The 15,429-nt window shown below is 54.6% G+C and overlaps 1 protein-coding gene across 1 annotated transcript; it reads left to right on the top strand.

The window, feature by feature from the left end:
- Positions 1 to 467: 467 nt before the first annotated feature.
- Positions 468 to 11,512, top strand: LOC132076929 (serine/threonine-protein kinase pim-2-like). The gene is made up of 8 exons (XM_059478350.1): positions 468 to 614; positions 1,837 to 1,912; positions 2,365 to 2,492; positions 9,020 to 9,607; positions 9,724 to 9,774; positions 9,972 to 10,338; positions 10,981 to 11,157; positions 11,406 to 11,512. The coding sequence occupies exons 1-8, from the start codon at positions 468 to 470 to the stop codon at positions 11,510 to 11,512; spliced, it is 1,641 nt and encodes a 546-aa protein (XP_059334333.1).
- Positions 11,513 to 15,429: the final 3,917 nt, after the last annotated feature.

Here is a 15,429-nt window from a genome sequence, read left to right on the forward strand (position 1 = left end):
CTGGCTGAGTGCTTCAACTGCTGGTGTTGGTTTTTTGAACAGGAGCACCTGACTCTTTTATCTTGATGACTTGTGCCTTTATGATTTGAAAGCAGCTCTTTATTTAATCTTCTAGTAAAAGGTCCTAAAATCAAAGCTGTGGACATTTTAGAAGGGTTAAGTAGAACACGGAATGCAATTTTTATTTTAGGCCTACAAATGAGCAGGTCTCAGGCCAGAAATTGGTGCCAGAGTAAGTGCCTTTCTGTGCTTGTGGTCTCCTGCTCTTCTTGTACTTGTATGTTCCTCTGGACACAATGGGATGTGTTGTCATTTCCTGGGACTTCTGTTGAAGGCAACTGGTTTTCTTTTCAAGGTGATTCTTATGTTTCCCCTCATGGCTTCCCCAGGTGACCAACCTCCATTCCAAGGTGTCCTGCTCTGCTATTGTCACTCTGGGAGAGCTCTCTGTGACCTTGAAGAAGGACATGGACTCTGAGGTGGATGAGGTTGCTCGGGTCCTTCTCCAGATGGTGTCCAGCTCCCCAGAAAGCAGCCAGTCAGAGCCTGGGGATCATGGTGGAGAATGTGACTCCTGCACGAGCAATGACTGCTCTCATGGACATGGGAGTCAAGTAGGTTCTTCTTCTTTTAGTGATATTCTTCACCTTTGTGTGTGTGGGAGGGAGAAGGGATGAGCCAGAGAATGGGAATGCTGGGAGGGAAGGGTCCTGTATCCTGCATCTTCTGTGGACTCAGTGACTTGATTCTCCAACCAACCTCACTTATTTCCTCTTGTCACCTATTTCTGCCCTCCTGCAGCCCATCAGTTCTCAGAATCACAGAACTGTAGAATATGGGGAGTTGGATGGGCCCATCAGGACCATGGAGTCCAGCTCCTGGCCTTGCCCAGAACAGCCCAAGGGTCACACCAAGTGCCTGAGATTGCTGTGCAAATGCTCCTTCAGCCCTGTCAGGCTTGGTGCTGTGACCACTGCCCTGGGGAGCCTGTTCCAGTGCCCAACCACCCTCTGGGTGAAAAACCCTTTTTCCTGATATCCAAACTAAAGCTCCTCTGACTCAGCTTCCTGCTGCTCCCTGGAGTTCTCCCAGTCTGTCAGATTTTCCTAGATGTGGTGACTGATGGGGAAGTGAAAGTGCCTGCAAAGGCCAAGGATAGAGCCTTGTGCTTTTGTGGGCAGAGGGGCAATTGCAATTGCAGCTGAGAGCAGTGTTTGGTATTTCACAGTGCTAACCACAGAGGCCCTGGGAAAACCATGTCTCCTCATGATGCCACTAACTTGGGAAATGAGGAGGCTCCTCGCTGGGGCGTGGAGCACATGGGGGACAATCTGCTTGGTGTGGCACAGCCTGCACAGCAGGTGCAGCTCCTGCCAAAGGAGTCTTGTATGACTGTCATGGCCTTAGAGCTCTACTTTCTATTCCGACTGATGTTGCATGTTAGCCTTGAGAAGATGAATCACTTTACAGGCACCTTCACAGGCTGACTGCCATGGGACAGTTGGAGCAAATGCTGCCTTAAATGTTGGTGCTGGGCCTGATAGTTCCCAAGAGACACTCTCTAGAACAGGACAGCCTGGCTAAACTGCCTGCCACCCTTTCCTCAGCTTTGCAATAGGGTCAAACATTCAGATGGATCCATTGCCAAGCCCCACAGAAGAAACAGGCTTCATTGCTGGATATTCTGCAACTTCACAGCCCACAACGTGTTTTCCCTGCATTTGTTGTTTTCCAAAGTTCTGCAGATTTGGGGATACATGGGTGAAAAGAGCCTCAATCCTGCTGCAGGTCTCTGTGGTGTGCATCTGCCCCTGCTCTCTCCATTGCCCTTCCTAGTCATGGCATGGGGGCCTGGAGCAACTCCAGATGGAGGACAAGGTGAAGGGCAATCATGGCTCAGCCTCACACAGAGGTGAGGGGGGAGCTGGGCCAATCTCTGCTGGGAGGAAGGGTCTTGTGGCAGCCCAGAGAGGCTGTGCACATTGCCAGGGAACAGCTGTGCCCTGCATGTGCCCCTGCAATGAGCTTGCTGCTGCCAGTGCCCCTGGAGCTGTAGGGCTGCTGAGCTGTGGGGCAGGCAGAGGAGCAGGAGGGTGCATGTGCAGCTGAGCCATTCCTGGAGAGCACAGGGCTCTGGGCTCCCTGCTGTCCCAGGGCAGCCCAGAGGCCAGGCTGGGCCTGTGCCAGCTCTGGGCAAGTGGCTCAGGGTTTGCCCTGGCCTGCCTCAGTGTCTGCCAGCAGGAGCATGTTTCCCTGTGCGGCTGTTTAGAAGTTTGCAGGAAATGTGTCCCAGGAAATAAGGAGCTTCAGCTGCTTTAGTTTTGCATTGTGGCCTCTGTTAAACTTTGGGTCTCCATTTGGCAGATCTGACTGGTTACCGTCTTACTGAGAAGTTTTCTCTGAACACTTCAGATGTTCCCTCACCCACAAAGTCCTTGCCTCCCGTCCAGAAGAGCTCTCAGTCCTCCAAGCTCAGGAAGAAGTTGCCACCTGTATGAAGAGTGTTTGCAGATTAGGATTGATGTGTTAGGCTTCATAGTTACAGCTGTACATATGTTCTGATCTTTAGATGTAGTTTTGAATTAATGTGTTTTGATTCTGTCTTTAAGTTTTGATGACATATTTTTAATTGTATATATTTTATTTGGATGATGAAAAAAGTAAATAAATAAATAAAATTTAAATAAACCAAGAGGAGAATGTGAGACCAGGACCTGCTAGCCTAGAGATTATGGGAGTGCAGCTCATTCAGTGTGCCAGTGTCTCACCACATCCTTTCCTCATTGGGCCTCTCCTCTTCCTCTTTGGCCATGTTTTCTTTGTGTCATTTGTGCTGCTGTTTTCAACTTGTCATTGTAACAGGGCCATACATTGACCTGTTTGGGGGACAGTGGGTCCAAAAGATCCTGTATAGTCAATAGTTTTTTACCTAGGTGTGTTCTGTGCTCACCAAAGGCCTGAGCAAAGAAACCAAGAGAAGTGTGCCCAAATCCCAAAGCTTTGCTCCTTTGCAATCTCCCACAGATCTGGCTCACAGGTGTCTTCAATCACAATTCCATAGGTAAGAAGAGGTCATGTATTTCACTGGGAAATGATGCACTGCTTTGGCAAAGTCACCTGTATGTATATTTATCCGGGACAGCAGTGCAGCTGTGTTGTTTGCACCTTGTTTGCAGAAGGATGAGTGGCCTGGGAGGCCAATAACAAGTGACAAGGGTTCCTCAAATCTGCACTGCAGCCTGGGTGCCATTCAGCCCAGAGCTAGGGGATCATTTGTTCCCGTGGACCAGTGCTTGCCAGTGGAATGAATTCCTGCACAGCTGGAAGAAGCAATTCTGGATTCAGCTCCAGCTGTTGGTGGGCTGCATAATCATTGACAATGCTGCCCTTCCAGAAATTATTCTGCAGTTTCCTTTCATAGTCATTTGAAGCTTTTAAACTTCACATTTCAATTTGCTTTGCCTTAGGGAAAAACACTTTTGGGCCCAGTGCAAACTGTAACATTTTGGCAGCAAAGTCCTCATGGTTGCCAGCTTCTGATGTTACACAATGTCACCTGGCTGCATGTGTTTGTTTAGCTCTGGGTCTAGTCCCGGCCTAGCAAAGCCCAGGCAGGGTGGCACATTGCAGGGAAAACTGGTCCATGAGCTTATGGGGTTGCCATCAGCAGCAGAGTGAATGTGCCCTTTGGGGATTCCTCTGAAGACAAATTTAGGGACCTGCTCCATGCCACAATATTCTCTTAGATCTTTCTAAAATATCCTAGAAAAGGCTGTGAAACTTCACACCTCCTTGCACACCCACTCTTGGAAGAGGGGTATTTTTGTCCCTCCTCAAAGTCATTGCTCTTGCACATCAGAAACATGAACATCCACCAACAGGAATGATGCATGGTCCTGCTGCTGCTGCTTCAGAGCACTGGGCAGTGCAGACCTGGGTATTACCAATATGAGCACTTAATGAGCATTTCATGCTCCTTCAAACTATCCAGATCTCAGGGCTTTTTGTTTCAAAGCAGCCACTGCACCATCTCTAGGGAAGAACAGGAACTGGGAAATAGCGACTGCCAGCCTTGCAGGGGTGTGAAAGAAAACCTGAAGTGTCTGCATCAAAACATGAATGGGAAGAGTGTAATTGCCAAAGCAAACGCTTCGTTAGGATAGCAGAGCAGTTCTTTACTGCATGCTTGCATGAAGATCATTTGGGATCTCCTTTTTGTGTCTCATGCAGAAAAGGAGCTCTTAATAATACCACGCTACCTAAACCAGATTGGGATTTATCTCTGTAGTGGTTCACAATGAAGCAGACGGCCTGCTGTGCCACTGCCAGCCCTGCTGAGCCTGCAAGGGACTGTAGTGTATCCCATGCCTGTTTTGCCTCCAAGCAGAGCTTGGTTTTCCTTATTAGTGTGGAGTAAATACAAGAGTAATAAAATGGGCAATTAAACTGGCCACTTTGGAGGATATGCTCATGCTTTGGCATGTCAGTCCTGTACCTCATGCACCCAAGGCTTGTTACTCATCATGAAATATTTTACAAAGAAACCTCCGCTCTAATGTTACATCTGAATAAAACTGCATCAGATCATCAGGAATTCTGCTGTCAGGAACAAGACAAGAGCCTTCCGACACTCACTTGCAGCTGTCCTGGATTGCTGCAGCCCTTTGTGAAAAGCTGCTGCAGACAGAGTGTTTGGAGTTGGTTTGGGCCTTTATGAAAGATCTGTGGAGCAGTTTGCAGGGCTCTCCTGGCAGGAAACTGTTTGTCCAAGCCCAGGGACACGGTGCCGGCAGGAGCGGAGCGGCCCCGCTCCCAGCCCGAGAGTCTGTGAGCTGAGCCACGCCGGGGAGACAAGGCAGCGAGGGGCTCCAGCCCAGCTGCTTCACTGCCCTGCCCGCTCCATGGAGCTCTGCCGTGGGAGAAAGCCGACACCGGATGAGTCCCCGAGCTTCCATCAGCTGCTGGAACTGCTCCGTGACAGCTCCTGTTCTTCCGAGAGAGACCCCGGCGCCTTCTTGGAACGCGTGTCATGGGGGGATTCTGTTTGATAATAAACTTTTGGGGGTTTGCCACTTTCATCGATCAGTAATAATTTCCTATTGCTGGAAAGGGGTTGTTGGAACACTTTAGAGGAGACGACTTATTGCACAATATCCTGTTTGAAGTTGTCTCAAACTGTGTGAGACAGATGGCTTCACACAGGAGCATCCCCAAGGCTGCTGAGGGGAAGGCACAGAGGAAGACAAACCCTGTATTTCTGAGGGAACTCCTTGACACCAACCCAACCTGAGCTGTCAAACAGCAGACCTGATGTTTCGAGACATGGGCCAAAGGGGAAACCTTTCAGTGTGTTTGGTCCAGGCTGGGCTATGCTCGAGGCAAAGGTGTGTCAGCGTGTTGGATAATACTCTTTTCTTGACCTAGAGATGGGGCAACTGAGAGGTGTTTTCAAAACTTTTATTCAATTTTCAGTCTTATGAGAAGGGTGAGACAATAGAGATGTTATAATTCACGCCATCACAATCAGAAGCCAACTATTTCCTAATTATAATACATTATAATTAGGTTTTTTGGTCTATCAGCCTTTTGCCATGCCATGTTGTGAATGCCTTAAAGCCAATTATTAAAAGTGCCCCTTGTGGGTCCCACTACAATGCATCTTTCATAGCTCTGTTTTTCCAAAATCTTATTTGCAAGGCCATCTTTTGGAACTTTTTTCCAGCTCCATTTCTCTTTCAACAATATCTGTCCTATTCCATGGCATTTTTAAGTTAGCATTTCTTGTCTCAAGGTTTATATACAGATTCATACTCTGTGGGCATTCTACTAGGCCCTAAAAGATTTCTAGATATCCATTTCCCACATCAGTGCACTTGGCTCCTTCTCTCCTCATTGTGCCTGGCAAGCACAGGAGCCCAGAGCTCCTACAGAACCCATCACAGCACTCAGTGGGAGCAAACTTGTGTCCAGTCCTCACCTGGAGCTGTGGTGCCCAGCATTCCACCACACTGGAATGAGGAACTGTTCCTGCTCTTTCAGAAGGAGCTAAGGAGCTTTGGCCTTCAGATCAATTGTCTGCAGGCTCCTGCAGTGCCTGGTGCTGCTCCCTTGCCAGAGGCACCCCAGGCCAGGGAGGCACATCTGGGCTGCTGTGTCTGGCTCTGGGGCTCCCTGTTCTGGGCAGTGAGGAGGAGCTGCAGAGGCTCTGCAGGACTGACAGGATGGGCTTTGGGGCTGGCAGGAGAAGCTGAGGGACCTGGGCTGCTGGAGCTGCTGAACAGGAGGCCCAGGGCTCCTCCTGCAACTGCTCCAAGGGTGGTTTCAGAGAATCCCAGATTCAGCAAGGGTGGAACAGGCCATGGAGATCATCAAGTCCAACCTGTGCCCTGACACTGCCTTGTCTCCCCTGAGCCTCCTCTCCTCCAGGATAAACAACCCCAGCTCTCTCAGCTGCTCCTCACAGGACTTGTGCTCCAGACCCCTCCCTAGCCTTGTTGCCCTTCTCTGGACACGCTCCAGCCCCCCCTTGTCCTTCCTGAATTGGGGGGCCCAGAACTGCAAACAGCACTCGAGGTGCTGCCCAAGCAGCGCTGAGCACAGGGGAAGAATCCCTGCCCTGCTCCTGCTGGCCACACCATTCCTAATCCAGGCCAGGAGCCATTGGCCTTCTTGGCCACCTGGGCACACTGCTGGCTCCTGTCCAGCCTGCTGTCCATCAGTCCCTGCAGGTCCCTTTCTGCCTGGCTGCTGTCCAGCCCCTCTGGCACCTTGTTGAGGGAGGCGGGCAGGGAGGGAACGGGTCCAGATCCAATCCTTCCTGAAATGTGGTGTTTGCTGGCACTGCCAGTTCCCAGATTTTGATACTTCCCTATTCTGGCACAGCCCAAGTGGAGCAACTTGCTGGCAAAGAAAGCCAAAACCAAGCAAAGACCTGGTACCTACAGCAACCCGATCTTGGGTTTGCTGACACCGCCAGAACCCAGATCGGGAATGTTTCAGATGCCTGCACAGCCTAATTCCAGCAGTTTGCTGGCACAGAAAATTAGCATCTAGCAATTTCTCAGTGCCAGCAAAACCTGGCTTCAAAAAATGCAGCAATTTTCTGGAAAGAAGGCCAGAACCCAGCAGCTTCCCGGCACTGCCACCAGCACCGCCCAGGTCTGGTGTTTGCTGGGCAAGTGCCCAAATCTGGAAATTTCCCAGGGCTGGCACAGCCCAAGTCCAGCAATTTGCTGGCACAGAACGCCAAAATCTGGCAATTTCCTGATGCCAATACAGGTGCCCAGACCTGGTGTTTGCTGCCACTGCCAGTGCTCAGATCTGGAAATTTCCCTATTCTGGCACAGCCCAAGTGCAGCAATTTGCTGGCACAGAAATCCAAAACCTGTGGCAGCTTCCTGCTACTGGGTCTGGCACCACCCCCACATCTTGTGTTTCATGTAACCAGAACCCAGATTTGGAAATTTCTCAGTGCCAGCAGAGCCCAAATCTGGCAGATTTCTGTCGTTGGCAATGACACCACCCACATCTGGTGTTGGCTGGCAGCGCCAGCGCCCAGATCTGAAAACTTCCTGATGTTGGCACAGTCCAAGTCCAGCGATTTGCTGGCACAGAAAGCCAAACTTTGGAAATCTGCAGGTTCTGGCAGCAGCATCATCCAGCTCTGGTGTTTGCTGGGACTGCCAGTGCCCAGATTTGGAAATATCCCGATGCCTTCACAGCCCAGGTCTAGCAATTTGGTTTTAGCTAGCTTAGGAAGCGAAGTTCCTCAGACTGTGACTTTGCTTTTTCTTGGAACTGTTTAAACCTGCTCTGGACTGAAAACCCAGACAAACACCAGGAGCAGCTCACACCTGTGGCCCACCAAGCTCTGGGACGCTGCATTCCAGCACCAGAGGGACTTAGAAGAGACCGAGTGAGCCAACTACAACCCACAAAAAGGACTTTCTGAATTTGCCATCTCTTCACCACTGTCAGAGGTTTTATTTAATATTATTAATTTTTCATGCTTGTGAATACTTTACTTGTTAAATAAACTGGGGTTTTTTTCACTTTTCTCAAGGGAAGTCTTTTCCTGAACTAGTAGGGGGAGGGGCCATTTGAACTTGCTTTCTAGACGGACCGAATGAAATGATGCAGGTTTTTGGAGATTTCCTCCCAAATTTTGCCCTAAGCCAGCACAAACACTCATCATGCAAATTTCACCAGTGGTGTAATTTCCCGGTGGCAAATCTTGTGACAGAAGCTTGACCTTGTTCTCCATGAGAGATTCTTGGGAAGAGCAGACAGGAGAAGATTCCTGGAAAACTGAAACAGCTGTCCAGAAGGGAAATGAAAATGAAAGAAACAATCCAAGATGTTTTCCTCTATTTATTTCTATGCTCCCCTTTTCTATGTGGCATCGCAGTAATTCCAGATGCACCTGACCTCTAAGATTGGTGACTTAGTGATTTTTAGACACACTAAAATACCATGAGCCACACACAGTTTTCCTTCCCCTGATTTTACAGGAAAGCAACACTGGAGGTGTCAGTGCAGTGCTGGGGTCAGGTAGGAATCCTACCCCAAGGGAAGGTGGCCCGACAGTGTCTGACCCTCAGCAAGGACAATGCACAGCAGCGAGCGAGGGGATCACTGTGCCAGTGTGCAGGAGTCAGGGCTCTGCATCCGGGCTCAGCGCTGCAAAGTTCCCATGTTTGGGCAGACGGAGGGGCTGTCCCCGGGGCGCGCGGGGCTCGAACGTGGGGCTCGTGGGGCGAGCGGGGAACGGACACGGGGACGAACGGCCCCGGTGGTTCAGTTGCAGCGGCGGCAGCGGCGGCAGCAGTAGCGGCGGCGGCAGCAGCGGCGGCAGCAGAAGCGGCGGCAGCAGAAGCGGCGGCAGCAAAGAGATATTTTGATTACTCTCTCTCTTCTCTCTTTCTTCCTCTCTCTCTCCCTTTCCCGCTGTCGGGCACCCTTCTCTCGGGGTCCCTTGCCTGGCGTCCCTCTCCTCTCCCCGCCTCCCTCCCCCCTGCAGGGCTGGGCCATGCCCCCGGCCCGCCCCCGGCCCCGGGCGGGGCTGACCCGTGCCCGGCCCCGGCCGTCCCGCCGCGGTCTCGCCTCCGCCCGGCTCTGGCCGTACTGGCGGTGGCGCTGCTGGGCGGGCATCAGTGCCTGGGGCTGGGGCGGCATCGCCGCCCTTCGGCTCCACCTGGCCCGACCCCGGCCCCAGACCCGACCCCGGCCCCGCCCCCGGCCACAGCCCCGGCGCCGGCGCCGGCCCCGGCTCCTCCCGGGGCCAGCGGAGCGCACACGTGGCGCGGCCGCTCCCGCCGCCTCCACTGCGGCTTCCCCGGCCCGAGCTCCGCCGCTCGGCAGCGCGGCCGCCGGCCCCGAGCCTCCCGTGCCGCGTTCCCAGGAGCGAACGCCTGGGCATGGCCGGCCCGGGGCGGGTGAGGGGCGCTCGGGGGCCGTTGCTGGCCCCGGGCCGAGCGCTGACAGCCGCGTCCCGCCCGCAGGGACGGCGCACGAGGCCCTGCAGGAGCGGTACCGGCTGGGCTCGCTGCTGGGGCGCGGCGGCTTCGGCAGAGTCTTCGCGGCCACGCGGCTCTCGGACGGCGCCCCGGTGAGCGGCGGGACCGGCGGCGGGCGCAGGAGGAGAGGATGGAGGAGGAGAAGGGCGGAGGATGGGGCTCGCAGTGCGGGCAGCGAGCTCACCCCGCTGCTGCCCTTGGCTTGCAGGTTGCCATCAAAAGGGTGCCACGGAACCGCGTCTGGCACTGGGGCGAGCTGGTGAGTGAGCGGGGCCAGCAGCCGGGGCTGCCGGCCGGGGAAGAGCCGGGGCCCGGCACGGTGGGAGCCGCCAGGACACCCCGAGGGATTGCGGGCGTGGGGCCAGCGCAGGGCGCAGAGCATCCCGGGCTGGCTGAGGGCTTCCCCAGGCCTGGCACGGCATCGGCCCCACTGACGGCGTCGTGCTCCTCCCGCAGCCCGACAGCACCAGCGCACCCCTGGAGGTTGTGCTGCTGGCCAAGGTGTCCACTGGCTTCCCCGGTGTGGTCCAGCTGCTGGAGTGGCTCGAGCTCCCCAACTGCATCGTGATGGTGCTGGAGCGGCCAGAGCAGTGTCAGGACCTGCAGCGTTTCATTCGGGCACGGCGGTTTCTGCCCGAGGAGGAGGCGCGGGAACTGTTCTGCCAGGTGCTGGAGGCCGTGCGGCACTGCACCAGCTGCGGGGTCCTGCACAGGGACATCAAGCCAGAGAACATCCTGGTTGACCTGGACACCGGGCAGGCCAAACTGATTGACTTTGGCTGTGGCACCTACCTGCAGGACACAGTCTACACTCACTTTGCAGGTGAGCCTACACAGGGCTGTGCTCCCGCTGCTGACATCTCATGGCCCAACATCTCCCAGCCCAAGCTGGCTGTGGCAGCGGGGATTCTCCCTTTTGCTGCCAGTCAGGGCACTGAATCTTCAGCTGAGTTGCTTTAGAGTGGGGCTGGGTGGGCAGCCATCTTCCAGCCCTGCTGGCAGCCTTTGCCAGCCACTCTGCCCAGGACTGGGACTGGGCTGGGGCAGCCAGCCTGACCAAACCCCCCGTGGGTGTGGGTAGCAGAGAGGGAGGGCGGAACCTGTGCCCCACCCACTTTGGTGTGCAGATGAGAGGAAGGGCTTGGCCTGCTCCACTCGCCCTGTTTGCCTTGGCTTCATAATATTTTTGGGGCAATGCAGGCAGGGAGGATATGGGCAGGTTTTTTCCCCAGCATGGAGTGGGTTTTTCCTTTGCATGTCATGGTCGGGCCTAGCCAGGGCTGCCCTCTTCCAGCACCAGAGGCTTCTTTTCCAACCCTAACTTTGTGCACAAGTCCCAGGTGCTGGCGAGAGGGCAGTGGTCACCCAGTGTGCCCCTTATGCAGCCCCCGCAGGCGCAGGGATGCTGGGGCCAGGCTCTGGGAGCAGCAGCATCCCCGTGATGAACTCCATCTGTATTCCATAGGAACACTGTCCTACAGCCCTCCAGAATGGAATGACTTTGGCTGGTACCATGGCGAGGCAGCAACAGTCTGGTCCCTGGGCATCCTGCTGCACCAGATGGTCTGCAGGGAGCACCCTTTCAGGAGGGGCCAGAACCTCAGCTGGGGCCAGCTCCCGCTGCCACAACGGCTCTCTCAAGGTGGATCCTCTTCTCTGGGATCGGGGGGAATCCCAGTGCTGGGAGCCAGCAGCGGGGTCGTTGGCATCCCGCTCTGGCAGCTGCTGAGGAGGTGGCACATGTCCTGCTCTCCTCCAAAACAGGGAATTGATGGGAAAGTTTAGGCCCAGCTCTGAGCACATCCAGCATGGCCGGGGAATGGGAATAGTGGGGCAAAGCAGACAGGAGCCTTCTCTGGCTGACCTTCAGTTTCTGCTTTCTCTCCCCAGAGTGCAAAGATCTGATCAGGTGGTGTTTATCCGTGAACTCCTTGGACAGACCCACACTGGAAGACCTGTTCTGTGATCCTTGGATGTGGGATATTCCTCTGCCATAGAAGAAGGGAGAGAGCCACAGGCACACTTTGATCCAGAGCCCTGGTAAGTTCCTACTCCACATATGCCTTGGCAATGAGAAGCAAAGCAACCCAGAGCTTTTTGTGCTGCCTGTGTCACTGCACCGGGGTCATGGGATGGGAACACACAGCCCTTGTGCTGGAGCTGAGCTGCTCTGCCCAGCACTGGTGGCTGCCATCCCAGCTGGTTTTGCTTGTCCTGGTTTCCTGACAGCTGGGGCCCTGGGCAGAGCCCTGAGAGCCTGGTCTGCCCCCAGGGAAGGAGAAGGAGCCCCTGGAGAAGCTGTACCGGGTGGGGATGCTGCTGCTGCTGCTGCTGGAGACAGCAAGGGTGACAGCAGTAATGATAAGCTCTTCCTCAGCCTGGCCACGGGAGGCTGAAGGTGATGGACTTTGATTCTGGCACCTTCTTCAAAGCCAAACTCCACAGGGAATTTGCAGGTGAGTCCCCACCCAGGGAAATTCTGCCAGATTTGGGCATTGCCCAGCATGGCGGGGAACCAAAGGCTCCCCCTTTGCTGGGGCAGATGCAACTTATTCTTCAGTCGCTGCCCAGCTGCTTTTGGCAGGGCTGGGAGGATGGGCTGGGGTGGGTACGAAATGGGAGTGGGCTCCTGGCCCTGCCAACAGCCCCCAGCACCCACCGTGCCCCAGGCTGGGGCTGGGGCAGCCAGCCCGACACAAACCAACCCCATGGTGGGAGCAGAGGTGGGACTCCAGAACCTGTGCACAGCTGCCTTGCTGTGCAGGCAAGGAAGGGCTTGGGCTGCTCCACTGCCCTTGTTTGCTTCGGGGTCACCGTGATTTTGGGGGTCAGTGCAGGGGGGAAGAGAGAAAGTGTGGGTTTCTCACAGCCATGGCTGGGTTTTTCCCTACCATGTAGGGGTTGGGCCTTCCTCAAGGGCCTGACAGAGATAAGAGTTTTTACCGTTTTTCTTTTTTTCCCTTTTTGTCTCTAAACCCTTTTCAATAATGTGTTGTTTGTTATTCCAGAGGAAGCATTCAAGGTGGTCCAGTGTGGATGGGGAAGTGCTTGGGAACAGCTGTGGCGTGGATGGGCCGTGCCCTTGAAGAAGGCTGAGGACATCGTTTGGGACCAGCTTTTCTTGCAGCCGTGGCTGGTGTGAGGTGGGTCCCTGTGTGCTTGGCAGGGTGGGATCAGAGCTTTTGGGAGCTGGCAGCAAGCACAGGAGCATCCTGCTCTGGGCAGCTGCTGAGGGCTGGATGTGCCATGGCTGGCTGCAGGCTGGGCACATGTGCTGCCCTCCTGCTCTGTGCCAAAGGCAGCAGGGATGGGCAGCTCTGGGCACAGCTCTGGGCACAGCCAGCATGGCCTGGGCACCGCAGGCCTTGGCACAAGGGCACAGGAGCCCTCAGCTGACGGGCACTTTCTGCTTTCTCTCCTTGCAGCCGGGCTCTGCGGGTGCTGAGGCTGCTCTGGGCTCTGCCAGGGCTCTTGCTGGTCTCAGCCCTGGGCCCAGCTGGGCTGGCTCTGCCCTCACATTGCTCTGACAGCTCTGCATCAGACGAGCCCGTTGTCAGCACAGTGCCTGAGCTTTCTGCTTTGGCAGGTGAGTGAGACTCTGCTGCAGGCCCAGAGATTGCAGCTGGGGACACACATCCAATTGGCAAGGACCCAAACTCTCCACAGTCCCAGCTGAAGGTCGGCATCTGTACAGGGTGTTTTGTCTGTCCCATTCTTCCTTCTTGACTGGCTGGAATTGTGCAATTGCACTTTGTTCCTCCTCTAGCAGTGCCACGAGTGGGCCAAAGCTGGCGAGTGGGCCGTGTTCCTGAGGCAGTGCAGTCTGGAGCTGGTGGATGGAGAATTGCCCTTCTGCACTTCCAAACCAGAGCAAAAAGCCGTAAGTGGGACTTTGTGACTCTAAGAAACTCCTGGCAGTTTCAAAGGGAATGTGCAGCTCATTCGCAGGGTGAGAAGGAAGATCATCTTCTAAAGGATTTGGGCTTTGACAGAGTTTCCATTCCCAGTCCTGCTTGGAGCTGGAAGGGCACAAAGCAATTTCCTCTTGCTTCGAGCACAATTTCAGAGACCAGTGTTGGGAACAAAGCCCAAAATCTTTTAAGAGGCTGCTGAGGTCAGTAAGATGGATCCATGCCATCAGCACATTTACAATGTAAAGAACTGAGTTCTCTTTTGAAAAAGATCCTAATGCAAAGAATGTATCTTTGCATTTATGTTTTGGTTTTCTCACTAACATTGTGTTATGTTTTTTCACTAACACTTGGATTTTATTCTTATCTTTTACAATTTACCTAGTTTTTTCCTTTTTCCTTTTTTTTCCCTCTAAATAGAAAACATGTCCTACAAAAGGAATGTCCTTTGCTCCTGGTTCCCGTGTGGAGCAGCTCCCTTCCTGCTGGCTGAGCTGCTCAGGCAGAGCCCGGCAGCTCCTGGCACTGCAGGGCTGAGGCTTTTCCCCGTTGCTGGGCACAGACTGATGGAGCAGCACAGCTGAACACGGGCACACACAGAGGGACCAGCAGCAGCTGCCTTTGGCCACCTGAGGCTCCAAGGCCCAAACTCTGAGCACCCAGGGCTGGAAGAGACTGGCAGGATCTGATCCCTGACTCTGGGCCAGGGCTGCACAAATGACCCCACAGCAGCAGCAGCAGCAGCAGCAGCACATGGAGCTGACTTTGAGCACAGCCCCTGCCCCTCTTGCCTCCCGTGTGCAGCGGTGTCACAGCAGCCTGAGGCACCTGGGAGCCCCCAGTGCCAGCAGGGACTGGAGATGGCAGCCCTGGGCTCCTGGAGGCTGTGCAAGGAACAGAGCTGGGCACTCCCTGTCCTTGGGAGCTTCCAGATGGAAAAGGCTGCTGTGCCCAGGCAGCTGCAAGGGCACAGAAAGGAGGCTCTGGAGCACTGGATCTGTGCCAGTGCCACAGTCCTGGGCAGCAGCCAGCGAGCCCTGGGGGAACAGAGGGCACAGCAAGAGGGACAGACACCAGGCAAGGGCAGAGACTGGAGAGAGCCAGGCCTGGGAGCAGGAGCAGCTGCTCCATTGCACTCTTGGAGAAAGCTCTTGGCTGGTTCAAAGTGCTGAAAGGCGTGAAGGGCTGAGAGCAGGCCACAGCAAACAATGCTCCTGTTTGCACAGCCTCCCCTCTCCGTGTCCCAGAAGGGATTGCATGGACTGTGTTCTTCTCTCCGAGTCGTCTCTTTCAGCATGAGCAGCTCAGCACCAGGAGCTGAAGCCTCAAGCCACAGGAGCTGGGCAAGAGGGAACTTTTGGAGCAAAGGAATGCTGCTAAAATAGCCCCAGCTGAATGCAGTGGATAGAATCATGGAATCACAGAATCCTTTCTGTTGGAAAAGCCCTCTGAGCTCACCCAGTGCAGCCGCTCACCCATCAGTGCCAAGCCCAGCACTAAAGCACGTCCCTGAAGTGCCAAGGCCTGGACACCAGCCCTGAGTGAGGCCTGGACAGCAGGCCCTGAGCCAAAGGTGGTCTCTGGATGAACCTTGCAAGCAAAGGTTATCTTTGTATCTGCTCCCTAATGAAATGTGCATGGTTTTTAGCCCTGAGATAGATGTAGCCACTCATTAGTGAAACATGTATTGACCTCTGTGTATTTAGAAGCCAGACAAGGCCATGAAATCTGACATCGGGACTTGTTTGGGGCTGTATGGTCAAAGTCAGCTCCCTTGGTTCCTCCTGGGGCCCTGGCCAGGCTTTGGGAGGGACCCCAGGTTAGGATGAAAGCAGATGTTGCCACACTAGCAGTGCTGTCAGTTTGTTCATTCAGCACTGTCAGAGCTGGGCCCTCTCCCAGCGGGGTTGGAGCCTCTCCTGGGGCTGGAGGCACCTGCAGGAATTCCCAGTGCCCAGGAGTGGCTCTGCAGCCCTTGGCTGTGACAGCTTCCCCAGCTGCTG

The sequence above is a fragment of the Ammospiza nelsoni genome, chromosome 9 (genome assembly GCF_027579445.1).
Source record: "Ammospiza nelsoni isolate bAmmNel1 chromosome 9, bAmmNel1.pri, whole genome shotgun sequence".
Classification (NCBI taxonomy): Eukaryota; Metazoa; Chordata; class Aves; order Passeriformes; family Passerellidae; genus Ammospiza; species Ammospiza nelsoni.

Excerpts from the sequence above, each read along its gene's own strand:
- LOC132076929 (XM_059478350.1), top strand. The coding sequence starts at position 468 with ATGGACTCTGAGGTGGATGAGGTTGCTCGGGTCCTTCTCCAGATGGTG. Across the intron at positions 2,493-9,019 it reads TCAGGAAGAAGTTGCCACCT|GGCTGGGCCATGCCCCCGGC; the intron begins GTATGAAGAGTG and ends TCCCCCCTGCAG. Across the intron at positions 9,775-9,971 it reads TCTGGCACTGGGGCGAGCTG|CCCGACAGCACCAGCGCACC; the intron begins GTGAGTGAGCGG and ends CTCCTCCCGCAG.